Source organism: Plecotus auritus, assembly GCF_963455305.1.
Source record: "Plecotus auritus genome assembly, chromosome: 6".
Lineage (NCBI taxonomy): Eukaryota > Metazoa > Chordata > Mammalia > Chiroptera > Vespertilionidae > Plecotus > Plecotus auritus.
Window position 1 is genome coordinate 177,566,561 of NC_137773.1, and position 15,074 is coordinate 177,581,634.

At 54.8% G+C, this 15,074-nt stretch overlaps 2 protein-coding genes across 4 annotated transcripts in view; both read left to right on the forward strand.

Annotated features, from left to right (window-relative positions):
• RHOA (ras homolog family member A) overlaps window positions 1–4,847 on the forward strand; it is a 32,656-nt gene extending 27,809 nt beyond the window's left edge. For all 3 annotated transcript variants that reach the window (XM_080672415.1, XM_080672417.1, XM_080672416.1), the window contains 3 exons: window positions 1,192–1,312; window positions 2,513–2,643; window positions 3,632–4,847. In XM_080672415.1, coding sequence (XP_080528541.1) covers window positions 1,192–1,312; window positions 2,513–2,643; window positions 3,632–3,805 — 426 coding nt within the window. In that variant the 3' untranslated portion in view covers window positions 3,806–4,847. The remainder of the gene's footprint in view (window positions 1–1,191; window positions 1,313–2,512; window positions 2,644–3,631) is intronic.
• Window positions 4,848–5,339: 492 nt separating this feature from the next.
• On the forward strand, window positions 5,340–8,030 carry GPX1 (glutathione peroxidase 1). Its single transcript, XM_080672419.1, has 2 exons — window positions 5,340–6,203; window positions 6,480–8,030. Exons 1-2 carry the CDS (start codon window positions 5,880–5,882, stop codon window positions 6,837–6,839), a joined length of 684 nt encoding a protein of 227 aa, XP_080528545.1. The 5' UTR covers window positions 5,340–5,879; the 3' UTR covers window positions 6,840–8,030.
• Window positions 8,031–15,074: the final 7,044 nt, after the last annotated feature.

Genomic DNA, 15,074 nt, shown 5'->3' on the forward strand with positions numbered 1-15,074 from the left:
AGCTGCACCATCCTGAGGTCAGACCAGCTGTGAGGATTGGGGGTCAGCATCTCCTCGACCCCCACCAAGCTGACGGTGTGCCCAGATGGAAGTGCACGGAGCCTACGGAGGTGGCAGGGGACGCCTCCCGGGCGGGGGCGGGGCGGAGGGTGGAAGAGACGGTTAGCCGGCAGCCGGAAGGAAGGAACGGCACTTAGACTGAAAGGAGGGGTGCAGGTGCTGGGAGAAAGGGTGTTCCAAGCACCCAAGGGACAGCTCCTGGGCCCGACGGGCCTCTGCACAGAGGGTGTGACAGTCCACTCTGGTCAGAAGGTCGCAGGGCAGCGGCCGTGCTGGGCACCTTGAAAGAGGCCCCGGGCCCAGAGCCCAGGCGTGAGGCGTGGCCTCCCACCTCACGTGATGCTTTCATGGGACGCTTTCGTGAGTCCAGGCAGAGCCAGAGGCCTCCTCTCAGCTGAGACTCCTACCCAGCTGGTCTTTCCTCACCCACTGACTCGCACACGCTTGTCCCCTGTTTGCCCACTGGGCCAGCGTGACCAGGCACATGGAGGCGGTGCGTGAGACGACAGATTACAGTTGGGTTTTCACTTGCCTTGTACGCCTGGTAGAAGGTCGTTTACAGTTTTATTTCCCTCTTGTTCGTCCGCTGTTACTTGTAACTAAAGTAGAGGTTCATTGCACGGAATTCATGCAGCGGCTCGGCCCTCGCTGCCCCGGCCGGCCCTCGCAGCCGCTTCTTCCGGAAGGTCATCCGGATGGTCATTGTTGATTGAGAATCATTGATCGGCTGCCTCCAGCACGCCCCCTACTGGGGACAAGCCCACAACCCAGGCATGTGCCCTGACCAGGAATTGAACCGTGACCTCCTGGTTCATAGGTCAATGCTCAACCATTGAACCACACTGGCTGGGCCAACATCCCCTTTTGAAAGTGGGTAGTGGGCCCTGGCCAGATTAGTTCTGTTGTTTTGAGCATCGTCCCAATCCCCAGTCAGGGCACATACAAGAATCTCAACCAGTGAATGCATAAACAAGTGGAACAAAAAAATCAATGTGTGTCTCTGCCTCCCATCCCCATCCCTATCCCCCTCTCCTTCTTTGTCTCTCTCCCTCCCTCTAAAAACACACACAAGCCACAAAAGTGGGGAGTGGCACTAAGCTGGCCCTTTCGCATTCATTCTTCCTCCCACAGGTAGAGCTGGCTTTGTGGGACACAGCTGGGCAGGAGGATTATGATCGCTTGAGGCCCCTCTCCTACCCGGACACGGACGTCATCCTGATGTGCTTCTCCATCGACAGCCCTGATAGTTTAGGTGAGGAGCTCCGCAGCCCGAGGTTCGCCTGTGTCCCTGGCTGACCCCGGTCCCCGGGTCCTTTCTGGCTTCGAGCAGGCCTGGAGCCCGAGGCTGTGTGCCTGGGCCTGGGCCTTTTCAGCCTGGGTCTCCCGTGGCCGCCCTGTGTCCCCTTGATGAAGCAGGCGAGTTCCAAATACAGAACTAGCCTTGGGACTAAGATTTGGGGAAGGTTTCCAGGGTGCCCGTACCTTTCTTTAGTGCTTCAGGTTGCCTCCCTGTATCTAGACTGGGGACTGCCATTTCCAGTGGTGTTTGCCAGTCCTCTCTCAGCCCTTTTCTGAAGCGTCTTAGCTAATAAGGAGAGCCCTGGACCTGCCATATTAGCTCAGTGGGTCGCATGTTTCAGAAGCCACTTTCCTTCAGAAAATGACTGGCTAATGCGAATCACCCTCGATAAAACAGGGCACTAGCCTTAAAGTCAGAGAGTGAGCAGCTTACTTACAAAATACAGCCTCAAATCACAGTAGCATTTACATCACCATCGCACCAAGTGCTTTACGTGCATTGACTCGGAGTAACCCAGTGTAAGGTGGTTATTACTGTCTTCCCCATCTTACACAGTCATCCCTGACACTGAGGTGTCCGAGGCAGGGTGTGGAGGCTGACCCCAGCCCGCTCAGCCGCCTTGATGTCCATACAGCCATACTCCAGGGCCGGCAAGGAGCTGAGCTGGCTGGCACCCACGTGAGCCATTGGAAATACCAGTAATCCACAGGGTAGGGACATGCTGAGGGCCATGAGCAAGGTGGAGAGAACGTGGACTCCGGGCCAGCTGCAGCCCCCGAATGGGGTGTGGTCAGAATCCCCAGGGACAGTGATGCCATGGGGAGCCCCCGGCGTGGGGCAGTGGCACCATTGCGGATCACCCTGGGCACTGACCGGACCCTTGGCTGCTCCGGAGCCTTCCCCTGGGACCCACCTCACAGGAGCTGTGCTTCGCGGTGGGACTGACAAAAGCTGGTGATTCTGTGCTTAGGGTAGGGGGCAAATTTTGCCTTTTCCTGGCAAAATTAAAACTAGTTTTAAAAGTCGTGAAATTCCATTAAATGTCCAGCATAATTCTGAAGTCGTTTCTTTGTAGCTTCATTGGGGATCTTGGAGATTCTTGAAGATAGAACTTTGTGTATCCCTGAATTATGTGCATTTCACTGTTTTCAGAAAACATCCCAGAAAAATGGACTCCGGAAGTCAAGCATTTCTGTCCCAATGTGCCCATCATCCTGGTTGGGAACAAGAAGGACCTTCGAAATGATGAGCACACAAGGCGGGAGCTGGCCAAGATGAAGCAGGCACGGACGGGGGCAGCGCTCTCTCTCCTTGTGGCGTTCCCTTCATTCTCACCTGAGCATAGTTTTCATTGATTGGGGGCAGGGGTGGGGGCGGGGGCGGGGGTGGGGGTGGAGAGAGGACATTTATTGATCGTACGCACCCTGACCGGGAATCGAGTCCGCCACCTTTCAGTGCACGGGGCGGCACTCCAGCCCACTGAGCCACACTGGCCAGGTCTTGTAGCATTCTTGAACCCGAGGAGCCAAGTGTGGAGGCTCAGGGAGCCCAACAGAAACTGCTCTGTCCATCCGGCCTCATTGACTGGGCTCTAGTCATGTGAGACGGAACCTCCCGTGGGGTGGTGCTGGGCCTCCCAGGATTGCCGCCTCGGAAGGGACCGTGACCGCAGTCGCCAGTGCTCCAAATGCAGGCACTTCATCGCGCTCTTGCTTTCCCTCTTCGGTTACTACCTCGGTGTATGTGAGGCCAGAAGTAAATGGGTGGCAGCTGAAGGGTTAGGAAATTCTGAGGGCAGGGAGTGCAAGCCCAGAGGCTGATGCCTTTAAAAAGGGGTGATGGAGGCGGCCCCACGGCAGGGCTTCCCCGTTGCAGGAGGAGAGTCTGGAGGTCCTCACCCCAGGTTCTCCACTGAGGTTTCCCTGTCTGAATGTCAAGGTCAGGGTCTGTTTTCTCCCGGGCGCGCTCTCTGGGAAGCTGCGGGGGGACCCGGGCTACCTGGATCGGCGGCTTGGGTCGCTTTGCCCTTCACTCCCTCCTTAACGCTAACCTGCAGGGCTGCTCCGGCCCGTCCCGAGGGAGCCCACTGGAGAGGGGCGTTCTAGTGGGGTGGGCTCGCTGCGTTTGAATTTCATAGACCGAACTCACATTTGGGGATGTGGTAGCTTTTAAAGGAGGTCTCAGCTCAATTTAAATGCACCCACTCACTGTATGTGTGCCACACTGTTAACTCCTCACTGTCTGTACGTAACACTCCTCTCTCTTCGCCAGGAGCCGGTAAAACCGGAGGAAGGCAGAGATATGGCAAACAGGATCGGCGCTTTTGGGTACATGGAGTGTTCAGCAAAGACCAAAGATGGAGTGAGGGAGGTTTTCGAAATGGCCACGAGAGCTGCTCTGCAAGCCAGACGCGGGAAGAAAAAGTCGGGGTGCCTTGTGTTGTGAGCCGCCGCAGCACAGCCTCAGCGCGGCTCGTTTGAAGTGCTGTTCGTTAATCCTAGTGTATGATTCCTGGCCTTTCCATTTATCTATGATTTACCTACGATTCAAATCAGACGTCATCTTGCTACCAGTATTTAGAAGCCAACCATGATTATTAATGATCCAGCCCACCTGACCCGCCGGGTCCTCTGACACCGCTCTAACAGCCCTCCTCTGCACTCCCACCTGACACCAGGCGCTAATTCAAGGAATTCCTTAACTTCTTGCTTCTTTCTAGAAAGAGAAATGGTAACTTTTGTGAGTTAGGCTGTAACTACTTCATAACTAACATGCCTCGCCTGTCATCTGTCAGCTGCCAGGCACTCTGGTGAGCTACCACTTCAGAGCTTTACTCCCGAGCAGAGTTCATTGTCGGGCCTCTGGAGTGGGCATCCAGTTTTTTCAAAGTGTGCTCAGCCAGAGAGGCCAAGTTCATGCAGCTGCGGCAAAGTTACAGTTCTGTGGTTTCATGTTAGTTACCTTATAGTTACTGTGTAATTAGTGCCACTTAATGTATGTTACCAAAAAATAAATATATCTACCCCAAACTAGATGTAGTATTTTTTGTATAATTGGATTTCCTAATACTGATATTTGTCATCCCCACAGAAAGTGTATTGGTTTTTTAAAACAGAAAGTGTATTTGAAAATAAAGTCAGATGGAAAATTCATTTTTAAATTCCCGCTTTGTCGGTGTCTCTGATAAAAGATGGCCATACCACCTGTTTTCAGCCCCACGTATCCCGCACCCCTCCCAGAGCTGGGCTGAGTCAGTAGGAATTGGTTTCGTGCCTGAGGCACGTAGTCGCTTCCGAAGGCGGCGCGAGAGCTGCTGCCGCACCGGGACTGCGGGTCTGGCTCTAGGTCGCTCCTGCTCCCCACTGTGCCAGTCCTTCCGGGGCAGCCACCACTGCTCCTGTGGCTCCTCCAGCTGACTGAACTGTTTTCTGTACCAGTTAATTTTCCAACTACTAATAGAATAAAGGCAGTTTTCTAAACTTCTGGATCCTGGTGTGTGTGTTCCTCTCTCCGGGCGGGGAGGGGGTGGGGTGGGCTTGGCCCAGCCCACGTGGGAGCGTCCTGCAGGTGCGAAGTACCCGCTGGCCCACCACCCCTCTCCAATGCCACTGACCTGGCTCCTAAGAACATGGAAACGATCGGCTGGTGTCACATTCAAGTTCAGCATTGGGGTGGGGTGGGGTGGGGTGGGGAATGCAGTCTACTGCGGAGACATGAGGGCACTCCAAGCAGTCACTGTACACAGACCAGGAGCGTGACCTTTTCCTCATTCCCTGTCCCTTTTCAGTGCCTTTAGTTTCCAGGTCAGCTCCAGATGGAGGTGATTAGGCATGGAGGGTGGCCTGAAGTCGCCAGGGCCCTCCTGGCCCTACATGCTCACGGCTCTGTTCTCAGACCTGGGGCGTGCCCTCCCTGTAGGCCGTACAAGAAGGAGGGGGGCTAGAGGGCTGGGCCTGAACACCGGACGGCCCGGGTGCTGGGAACTGAACCAGCGCTGGCTTCAGGGCCTGTGCGCTGCCTGCTCCTGGCACTGCCCACCCTCCTCCTCAGCCTTCCTGAAACCACAGAGCTCGTCCTAGGAGAACCTGCCGTGGCAGGTGCTGCCAGCCACACCACCACCACAAGCCACAACTTGCTCTGCACCCAGTAACGGAGGACACACACTGCGGGAATAGCAACATGGCAGAGGCTGGAAGGGCTGTGGGCCAGGAGCAGCGCCAGCTGCTGTCACCGCCAGCCCCTAACGAGAACCTTTGAGACCTGTGCCCTGGCGCCTGTCAGGATAACGGGTTGCAGCAGCGCCCGGCTGTGCCGCCTGGGCCCGATCCGAGCCCGGCTGTGCCGCCTGGGCCCGATCCGACTTGCCCGCAGCTCCGCAGGGTCTGGGCGGTGTCTGCATCCGGCTAGGTCGCACCCTCCCGCCGCGCCGGTCACCAGCCCCGGGAGGCCGGATGGGGCGGGACGGAGGGGGTGGAGCTGCCTGTCCCACGTGATGCCGTGGCCTGCCCGTTAAAAGGCTATGCACCCCGGGTCCCCTTGTGTTCCTGTCCCCAAGCGCACCCGCTTCTGCAATCCCCACGCCATGTGCGCCGCTCAGCTGGCTGCGGCCGCGAAGGCGGCTGCGGCCCCGCGCTCCGTGCACGCGTTCTCTGCGCGCCCGCTGGCCGGCGGGGAGCCCGTGAGCCTGGGCTCCCTGCGGGGCAAGGTGCTGCTCATCGAGAACGTGGCCTCGCTCTGAGGCACGACGGTCCGCGACTACACCCAGATGAACGAGCTGCAGCGGCGCCTGGGGCCGCGGGGCCTGGTCGTGCTCGGCTTCCCGTGCAACCAGTTCGGGCATCAGGTGCGCGGGGCGGGGCGGGCGGGGGATGGCGGTGCAGGCGGGGTTGGGAGCGCTGCCGAGCGGTCGCCGTCCGCAGCCTCACGCCCGGGGCGCGGAGAGGCAGCCGCAGGCCCGCTTCCCCCGCGGCGCTGGGCCAGGCTGGGATGCGGGCCCGCCCCGGGTTGTGCAAGATTGTGCAAGAGGGGCAGAGCCCGGTGAGTCATCCAAAAGCCCCTGTTGGCGGCCGGAAGGGTTCCCCTCCAGGGCCCAGCGCCCAGCTGCTCTCTCCTCCCGCAGGAGAACGCCAAGAACGAAGAGATCCTCAATTCCCTCAAGTATGTCAGGCCTGGTGGCGGGTTCGAGCCCAACTTCACCCTCTTCGAGAAGTGCGAGGTGAACGGCGCGCAGGCGCACCCCCTCTTCGTCTGCCTGCGCGAGGCCCTGCCCGCACCCAGTGACGACCCCACTGCGCTCATGACAGACCCCAAGTTCATCATCTGGTCTCCCGTGTGCCGCAACGACGTGGCCTGGAACTTCGAGAAGTTCCTGGTGGGCCCGGACGGCGTGCCTGTGCGCAGGTACAGCCGCCGCTTTCCCACCATTGACATCGAGCCCGACATCGAAGCCCTGCTGGCCAAGGTTCCCAGCAGTGCCTAGGGCGCCCCCCCTCACCCACCCGGCCCTCTGGGGGATTTATCCATGAAGGTGTTGCCTCTAAACCTACACGGAGGAATGCCCGATGTCCAGCTAAATCCCCCCAGATGGGCCCTGGTCCTGTCCACCCAGCCTTCCCCTCCCACACCATGGCTTTTCCCAATAAACTGTCCGGTGTCAGCGGAACTCTCTTTGTCCTGTGTCAGCGTCAGCGGGGGGGGGGGAGGGGGGGGGACCACCTTTCCCATTCGCCTCATTGTCACAGGGCTGGGAGCTGGAGCCCCCCACCCTCCACTCCCGGCCAAGCCTGAGTTTCCTCTCCTTCCTCTGCAGCGTGTGGGGGCCACTCTCCTGTGTGGGCACCTGGCTCCCACCCCAGTGTCTCTCCCTCTCCCAGGCCATGCAATAGGGCCATCCCAAGAACCTGTTAGAGGAGAAAGCCTTTACTCCGAAAAGGAAGGCAGGCAAGGGCTGACTCCTAACCCGGGGTAAGCCCCTCCCTGAGTGTTTGCTGGGTGTGAAAGGACCTTCACACAGTCGCACCATCATAGGCTCCCACTCGTGGAGTCGGTGGCTTCTCCAAGCGTTAGGCCCACACAAGCCTATTTTGCACAGTTGGGAGCTCATGCAACATTACAAATTCTTTCCCCATTCCCTTGCTAGACCTTTGCACTTTGCTACCTAGCACCCGCATCTGCTCCGATGCTGTCCTCACCGGTTGCTGCCGCTCGTGTGTTCCGAGTGAGAAGAGTATGCACCGACCCTCTGGCCGCGCCCTGCATGGCACTTGGCAGTTAGTTGCAAACGCGGGGCCAGGCTCAGGGTAGGAACTTATCTTGGAGGCCAGCTGCTGAGGTGTGGCTCAGGTCCCGCCGGCCGCTGCGTCTGTGGGTCCGGCCTCCGTAATCTTCCCTGCAGCCCTGGGTCACCTCCTGTCAAAGTGCGAGGGGCTCTGCGGGGCTTGGATGCAGCTCCGGGGGTGGACAGGACCCAGGTGCATGCTGGCAGTGTCAGCCCAGCCAGAAGGTGGGCCAGAGGTTCTGGGGTCCTGGCGTTCACGCTCACGGTGGGGGTTCAAGTCTCTTCGGTGTCTGAACCAACTCTCAGAACTCCTTCAGCCCTAAGCAGCAATCTTTGCGGCGCCCTCCCGCTCTCCTCTGCCCTTAGGTCATTAGGTGCGAAGGCCTCTGCATCTGTTCCGTTCTTCCTCTGGATCCCACCCTCCCTGTCCTCTCAGAACTCAGGATCTGCCCTAGCCAGTTTGGCTCAGTGGATAGAGCATCAGCCTGAGAACTGAGGGGTCCCAGGTTCGATTCCGGTCAGGGCACATGCCCAGGTTGTGGGCTCGATCCCCAGTGGGGGACTTGCAGGAGGCAGCGGATCCATGATTCTCTCTCATCATGGATGTTTCTATCTCTCTCCCTCTTCCTTCCTCTCTGAATCAATAAAAATATATTTAAAGCCGAAACCGGTTTGGCTCAGTGGATAGAGCGTCGGCCTGCGGACTGAAGGGTCCCGGGTTCGATTCCGGTCAAGGGCATGTACCTTGGTTGTGGGCACGTCCCCGGTGGGTGGTGTGCAGGAGGCGGCTGATCGATGTTTCTCTCTCATCGATGTTTCTAGCTCTCTATCCCTCTCCCTTCCTCTCTGTAAAATATCAATAAAAATATATATATATATTTAAAATATATATATATATATATATATATTTTAAAAAAAAAGAAAAGAACTCAGGATCTGCTTCCCCCCAGGATGAGAGTCTGGAAGGTGGCCTGGGGCTGGCCGTCTCAGGGCCCACGGGGCCTGGCATATGATGTGAATCAGCAAATGTTTGTCACTATGAAGAGAACTTCCCACTCTAGCAGGACCAGGACCTTTTGATCATTTGTGGCCTCCAAATCTGATTCCTGGAATGGAGAGTAACAACCTATACATCTGGGTGTGTCTGGTTTTACCCAAACCACCTGTGACCTCCTACACCCCCCATTGCTTCACTAAAAGCCCTTTGCCCCCAGACCGCCACTCCATTCCATCCTGTGCCAAGGGCTGTGCTGGGTGGCAGGGTCACGGTCCTCAAGCAGAAAGACGGCATCATGACTACAGACACGTTCAGCTCTATGAGGTCGCCCGGGTGCTCTGAGGGCCGGGCTTGGGAGGGACGATCATGCTTTGCCTCCTGGAAGAAGCCACAAAGGGAGGGCCAGAAGGTGGACAAGGAACACGCTGGCGGAGGTTAGACGGGCGGCGAGCAGTGTGTAGGGGCCTGGGGTGGGAAGGTGGCCTCATCGACAGTTGGACAACACGAGGAGGAGCAGGTTGGGGGCGGGGTGCGTGTGTTTGGATGCAGGTGCGGTGCATGAGGCATCCCGACGGCAATATTCAGGGCAGGTGGTTACAAGAGGCTCAGAAAGGGAGGATGCTGGAGACAAAGGTCTGGCTGAGGGAACAGTAAGTAGCGTTGGAGGGGATGGCATGACTTGGGGAGAGCGGCAAGAAGAAGCTGAGGCGGGTAGGCCTGATTCACACCCTCCCAGGTGAGGTGGCGGAGAGGCGCACTGCGGGGAACGGGGAGCCGAGGGAAGGCACGCTCTGTAAAGGATGTTCAGCTGGGTCAAGTGTGAACTGTGTGTTCCCCAGCAAGCGTGGTTCCTGCGAGGCAGCTGGAGCTGACGCCAGAGAGCCAAGTGCCCCGATGTTCCCGGTCCTGCTCCAGGAGCTAAATATCTAACACGCCAGACTCACCTGGGCCGGCGTGGCTCGGGGGTTGAGCATTGTTGACCTGTGAACCAGGAGGTCACAGTTCCATTCCCAGTCAGGGCACATACCGGGGTTGCAGGCTCCATCCCCAGTGGGGCGGGGTGGGGTGTGCAGGAGGCAGCCCATCCATGATTCTCTCATCATTGATGTTTCTATCTCTTTCTCCCTCTCCCTTCCTCTCTGAAATCAATTAAAAAAAATTTTTTTTTAAAAAAAAGAATCACCTGGATTCTTGCTAAACCTACTCAGTGAACTGCAGCTGAAGGTCTGAGAGAATTCTGCTCCATTCTCCCCTTTCCTGCAAAGGGTCCGTGTGGCTCCGGCCCCACCATCTGGTGCGGCTCTGGGATGGGAAACCAGAGCTTTCCGAACTGCCTCCAGCCTTTCCCCAGGCTGGCTGGGGACCCCCCTCCTCTCCCGCTCTTTCCCCTCCTCGTTTATGCTTGGGCTGCCCAGGGCGGGAACTTCCGAGCTGACCCTGATTGCTGAGTATTCCTGCTCGACTTCAAGGTGCCTCCCTCCCTACTGGACAGTCCTCTCCAACCGTCTGTTCTTCAGGAAGACTCGGAACAAAGCCAGTTACTGAGGGGAAGCCGGACACCTTCCCCCACCACATACAAACACACACTTTCCTGCACACACGCATTCTCTATCATTCAACCATGTAACCGCTACTGGCTCCGGCCTGCCCCACCCCACCCCACCCCACCGTGACTCAGCATAAACAAGCAAAATGGAAGGAATGGCAGGACGGGCGCCGGCCCGAGTCGCTGCCTTGGGTAGAAGTGGCTGCAGGACGGGGCTGATCTGGGAGCGGGCAGTAATTTAGGCCAGTTATTCTCAGAAGGGGATGGGCCCTGCTCTTCCTCAGAAGGTTCAACAACTTCCATTTTGGTACTTCTTTCCAGAAATGCTATTTGTTTTGCCTTTTTAAAGCATCATGATAAGATTATGTGTATGTATTTTAAGTCACGACGGTGTACAATATTTTAATATTTTACCACTTTGTTAGTTACATCTCAATTTTTATTATTTTTATTTTATTTTATTTTTTAAAATATATTTTATTGATTTTTTACAGAGAGGAAGGGAGAGGGATAGAGAGTTAGAAACATCGATGAGAGAGAAACATCGATCAGCTGCCTCCTGCACACCTCCCACTGGAGATGTGCCCGAAACCAAGGTACATGCCCTTGACCGAAATCGAACCCGGGACCCTTCAGTCCGCAGGCTGACGCTCTATCCACTGAGCCAAACCGGTTTCGGCTACATCTCAATTTTTAAATAATCTGATAACATTTGGTCAGGCACTTCTTGCACAATTAGTCCTTTATCAGATGACTTCCTTATTCTGTGAACGCGTAGTTTCAAAAACAACATTTACAGCAAGATTATTTTTAGAGAAACATTCCTGGTCGGATCGGCCTAATAAATTGCACGAATGTTAACTTTTGGACTGGAAAAAACAACAACACAAAAATACCGGGCTAAAAAGTCCCCCGAGAGAACACGGCGTGGGTTTTTAAAGAATGGGCAGGGATTCCTGTCCGAGGACTTTGACCATCACCAAGTGGGCTGGCACTAAAGCAAGCCCTGCTCCAGCCGGTCAGCAAGTTCACGGACACGGGCCTGGAATCAGGGGCCGCTAGGCCGGGAGCTGGGAGCAGCACAAGTGAGCGAAGTTCTGGCTCAGGGAGTGAGTTCTCAGGTGCCCTGGCCCTGGGGGTAACAGAGACGCAAACTCTGAGCTTTGACCTTCCCAGGAACTTAATTCCAGGCTTGTCATGTGAGAAAGGAGAAACAAAAAGCACCAGCTCAGGCCACGTGCTGGTGGGTGTTCTGGTAGTTGCCCTGAGACTGACATGACATGACCTTGACATGCGGGGCAGGGGCACGGCAGCCTGTCCAACACGCATTCTGCAGACGAAACCCCATCCCCCGAGCCCTTCCCAGGTCCAGCAGAGCTGTGGCCAGCAAGGCCAGGGTAGGAGACCACAACATGGACTCACTTAATCCAAATGCCTAGCTTCTGAGCAGTATCCAGGGGCAGCCCCCCGTGGGTGGTACCCTCCAGGCCTGCAGGCCTCCCAGCTCCACGGGAGACAAGTGAAGTTGGTCTGAGTGTCCTGCAGAGGAGGCATCCCGCCCCCAGCGTCCTCTGTCCCTAGCACGGGACGGTGAGTGTGACTCTAGACAAGCCCTGGTCCTCTGAGAATCCCTTCGCAGACGCATCATGCACCCCCAAAGCCCAGGGGGATGTTAAGCATGGCTTTGCTCCCTACACCAATTGCTTAAGTTTCCTTCCCAGAGAAGTGTCTGCAGCAGCTCCCTCCATGTTCCTGCAGCACTTAAAAAAAAAAAAAAAAAGTTTTTATGGATTTTTAGAAAGAGAGGAAGGGAGACAGAGAGATAGAAACATCGACGTGTCATCGATCAGCTGCCTCCTGCACGTCCCCCACTGGGGATCAAGCATGTGCCCTGACTGGGAACGGAACCCCAGACCTCTTGGTCTATATGGGATGATGCTCAATCCACAAGCCATACCAGTCAGCCCCTGTAGCACTTTCATCACACAACACCGGACATTATCATTACATGTGAAATCTTCCCCAGCCACACAGGCTGTGAACTCCTGCAGGGGAAGGATTGGGAGCACATAATAGATCAGTCAAGTGAAAAAATGACTAGTATCTGGATAATTCTTTTATTTATTCGTCCAAGAAATGTCTACTGGGAACTGCTCTGTGCAAAGGGCCAACGACATACACAATTAACGTCCAAATACTTGTTTATGGTTAAGACAGTGATGGCAACAGAATTGGAGGAGAAAGAGAAGACACTGCCACACCCGGGCCTTGGGTACCACACCCTCCTTGTCCAGTCAGGGCTGGCCACGGACAGTGACATAACCAGGATGGAGTGTCCACCAGCGGCAGGAGTCTCCAAGGTAGGAAGGTGATCCCGCTTACTCCTTGAAATTCTTTCAGATTTTTGCCTCTGTCACCTTCCCCAATAACCTCTTTAAAAAACATGTATATGCCCTAGCCGGTTTGGCTCAGTGGATAGAGTGTCAGCCTGTAGACTGAAGGGTCCTATTCCAGCCAAGGTTCTATTCCAGCCAAGGGCACATGCCCAAGTTATGGGCACAATCCCCAGTAGGGGGCGTGCAGGAGGCAGCCAATCAATGATTCTCTCTCATCATTGATGTTTCTCTCTATCACTCTCTCTTCCTCTCTGAAGTCAATAAATATATTTAAAAAAATAAAAATAAAAAACATATATATATATATATATATATAATATACACACACACACACACACACACACACACACACACACTGAGTGGCCAGATTATTATGATCTCTGGACGCATAATCTGGCCACTCAGTGTGTGTGTGTGTGTGTGTGTGTGTGTGTGTGTGTGTGTTGTGGTGTGTTGTGTATATTAGAGGCCCGGCGCATGAATTCGTGCATGGGTGGGGTCTGGCCAGGGGGAGGGGACATGGGCAGTTAGCCGGCCTGCCTGCTGGTCGAACTCCTGGTCGAGGGGACAATTTGCATATTAGCCTTTTATTATATAGGATATACACTGAGTGGCCAGATGATTATGACCACCCCATCAGTACTTCGTTGGGCCACCTTTTGCCTTCAATACTGTGGCCATTCTTCTTGGCATTGACTCCACGAGATGCTGAAAGGTGAGGCGAGGGATCTGACACCAAGCCTGATGAATAGCACTGTCCAGTTCTGTGAGATTTGATGGTTGTGGAACCAGCTGCCTGATGGCTCTTTTAACTTCGTCCCACAAATACTCATTTGGATTGAGATCTGGTGATTGTGGGGGCCACCTAAGCAAGGTAAAGTCTCCCTCATGTTCTTGAAACCACTCCTGAACAATACGAGCACCGTGGCATGGCGCATTGTCTTGTTGGAAGAAGCCATCTCCATTGGGATATGCCATCAACATGATAGGATGAACTTGATCAGCAACGATACTTAGGTAGGTTGTGCTATTCAGACATTGTTCCACACGAATTAAAGGGCCCAAATCACGCCAGAAAAACATGCCCCAAACCATAACACTGCCCCCACCAGCTTGAAGGCTTGTACTCATGCATGTGGGATGCATGCTTTCATGCTGTTTCCGTGAAATTCTCAGTCTGCCATCTGCATAATGCAACTGGAAACGTGATTCATCGGACCACATGACTTTTTTCCAATGCTCGACTGTCCAATCCTTGTGTTCCTGTGCGAATTGGAGACGTTTTATCTTGGTAACTGCAGACAGCAAAGGTGTTCGGACAGGCCTTCGGCTTCCATATCCCATACGATGCAGGGTACGGCTCATTTGCCTACAAATGTCAGGTGGTCATCATAACCTGGCCACTCAGCGTATATAGACACTTTTATTGCTTTCAAAGAGGAAGGGAGAGGGAGAGATAGAAACATCAATGGGAGAGAATCATTGATTGGCTGCCTCCTGCACACCCTGCAACTAGGGCATGTGTCCCAACTGGCAATCAACCATGAACTCCAGGCTCATAGGTCAATGCTCAACCACTGAGCCACGCCAGTGGGCAGTAACCTAACCCTTATATAACAGGTTATAATGGCACCGATAGGAGCTTTCATTCTTCTAGAACGTACTTCTAGCTTTTAACTTCTTTACAGTCCCCTGGGCATGATAAGGAAGCACAGGCAAGCAGGAAACATGTGCATGTCTCTCCTGATGCCACCTCTTATCAAAAGGTGCCCATTATCTGTGAGCACCGCACATGCACCCTGACTACTAGCCAAGTACGGACCTGGGGTGACTTGGGAGTGCCAACGCCAGTGAAGTGTAGAGCAAGCCATGGCACCAGCCAAGGTGAGAACTTTATGACTTGGGACCAAACAAAGCTTCACGTTCACACACCCAGACCTTACAATCCTCAAATAGATCATCCCTGACCAAGATCAAAGAGTACGTGACCAATCATCAGCCAGGCCTCTTTCCTCCAGCTCCCTTCCTGCTTACCTTCCTGTTTTTTTGTGGCTCACGTTCCCATGGCAACGAGTTCAGTTCTGGGGTTTGGTTATGGCGCCAAATGAGTGCCCCGGTAGGCCTAACCTCTCCCTAGCAAATGGTGTAAAGAGCACAGCCCTGGGGCCAGGGTGTCTCCCGAGCTGAATCACTCAACTCATTTCCTCACAAATGTATGGGTCATCCCACAATGGCAGGCACACACCCAGATGCTCATTGTTAACTTTTTTTTTTTTTTTTTTTTTTTTACATTTTAATCAAGCTAACTTAAAAAGTTAGCCTGGCCAGTGTGGCTGAGCACCATAGACCAGGAGGTCCTGGTTCCATTCTAGGTCTGAGCCCTTGCCTGGGCTGCTGGCTTGATTACCAGAGTGGGGTGTGCAGGAGGCAGCCAATCAAGGATTCCCTCTCATCATTGATGTTTCTCTCTCCCCCTTCCGCTCTGAAATTCATACAAA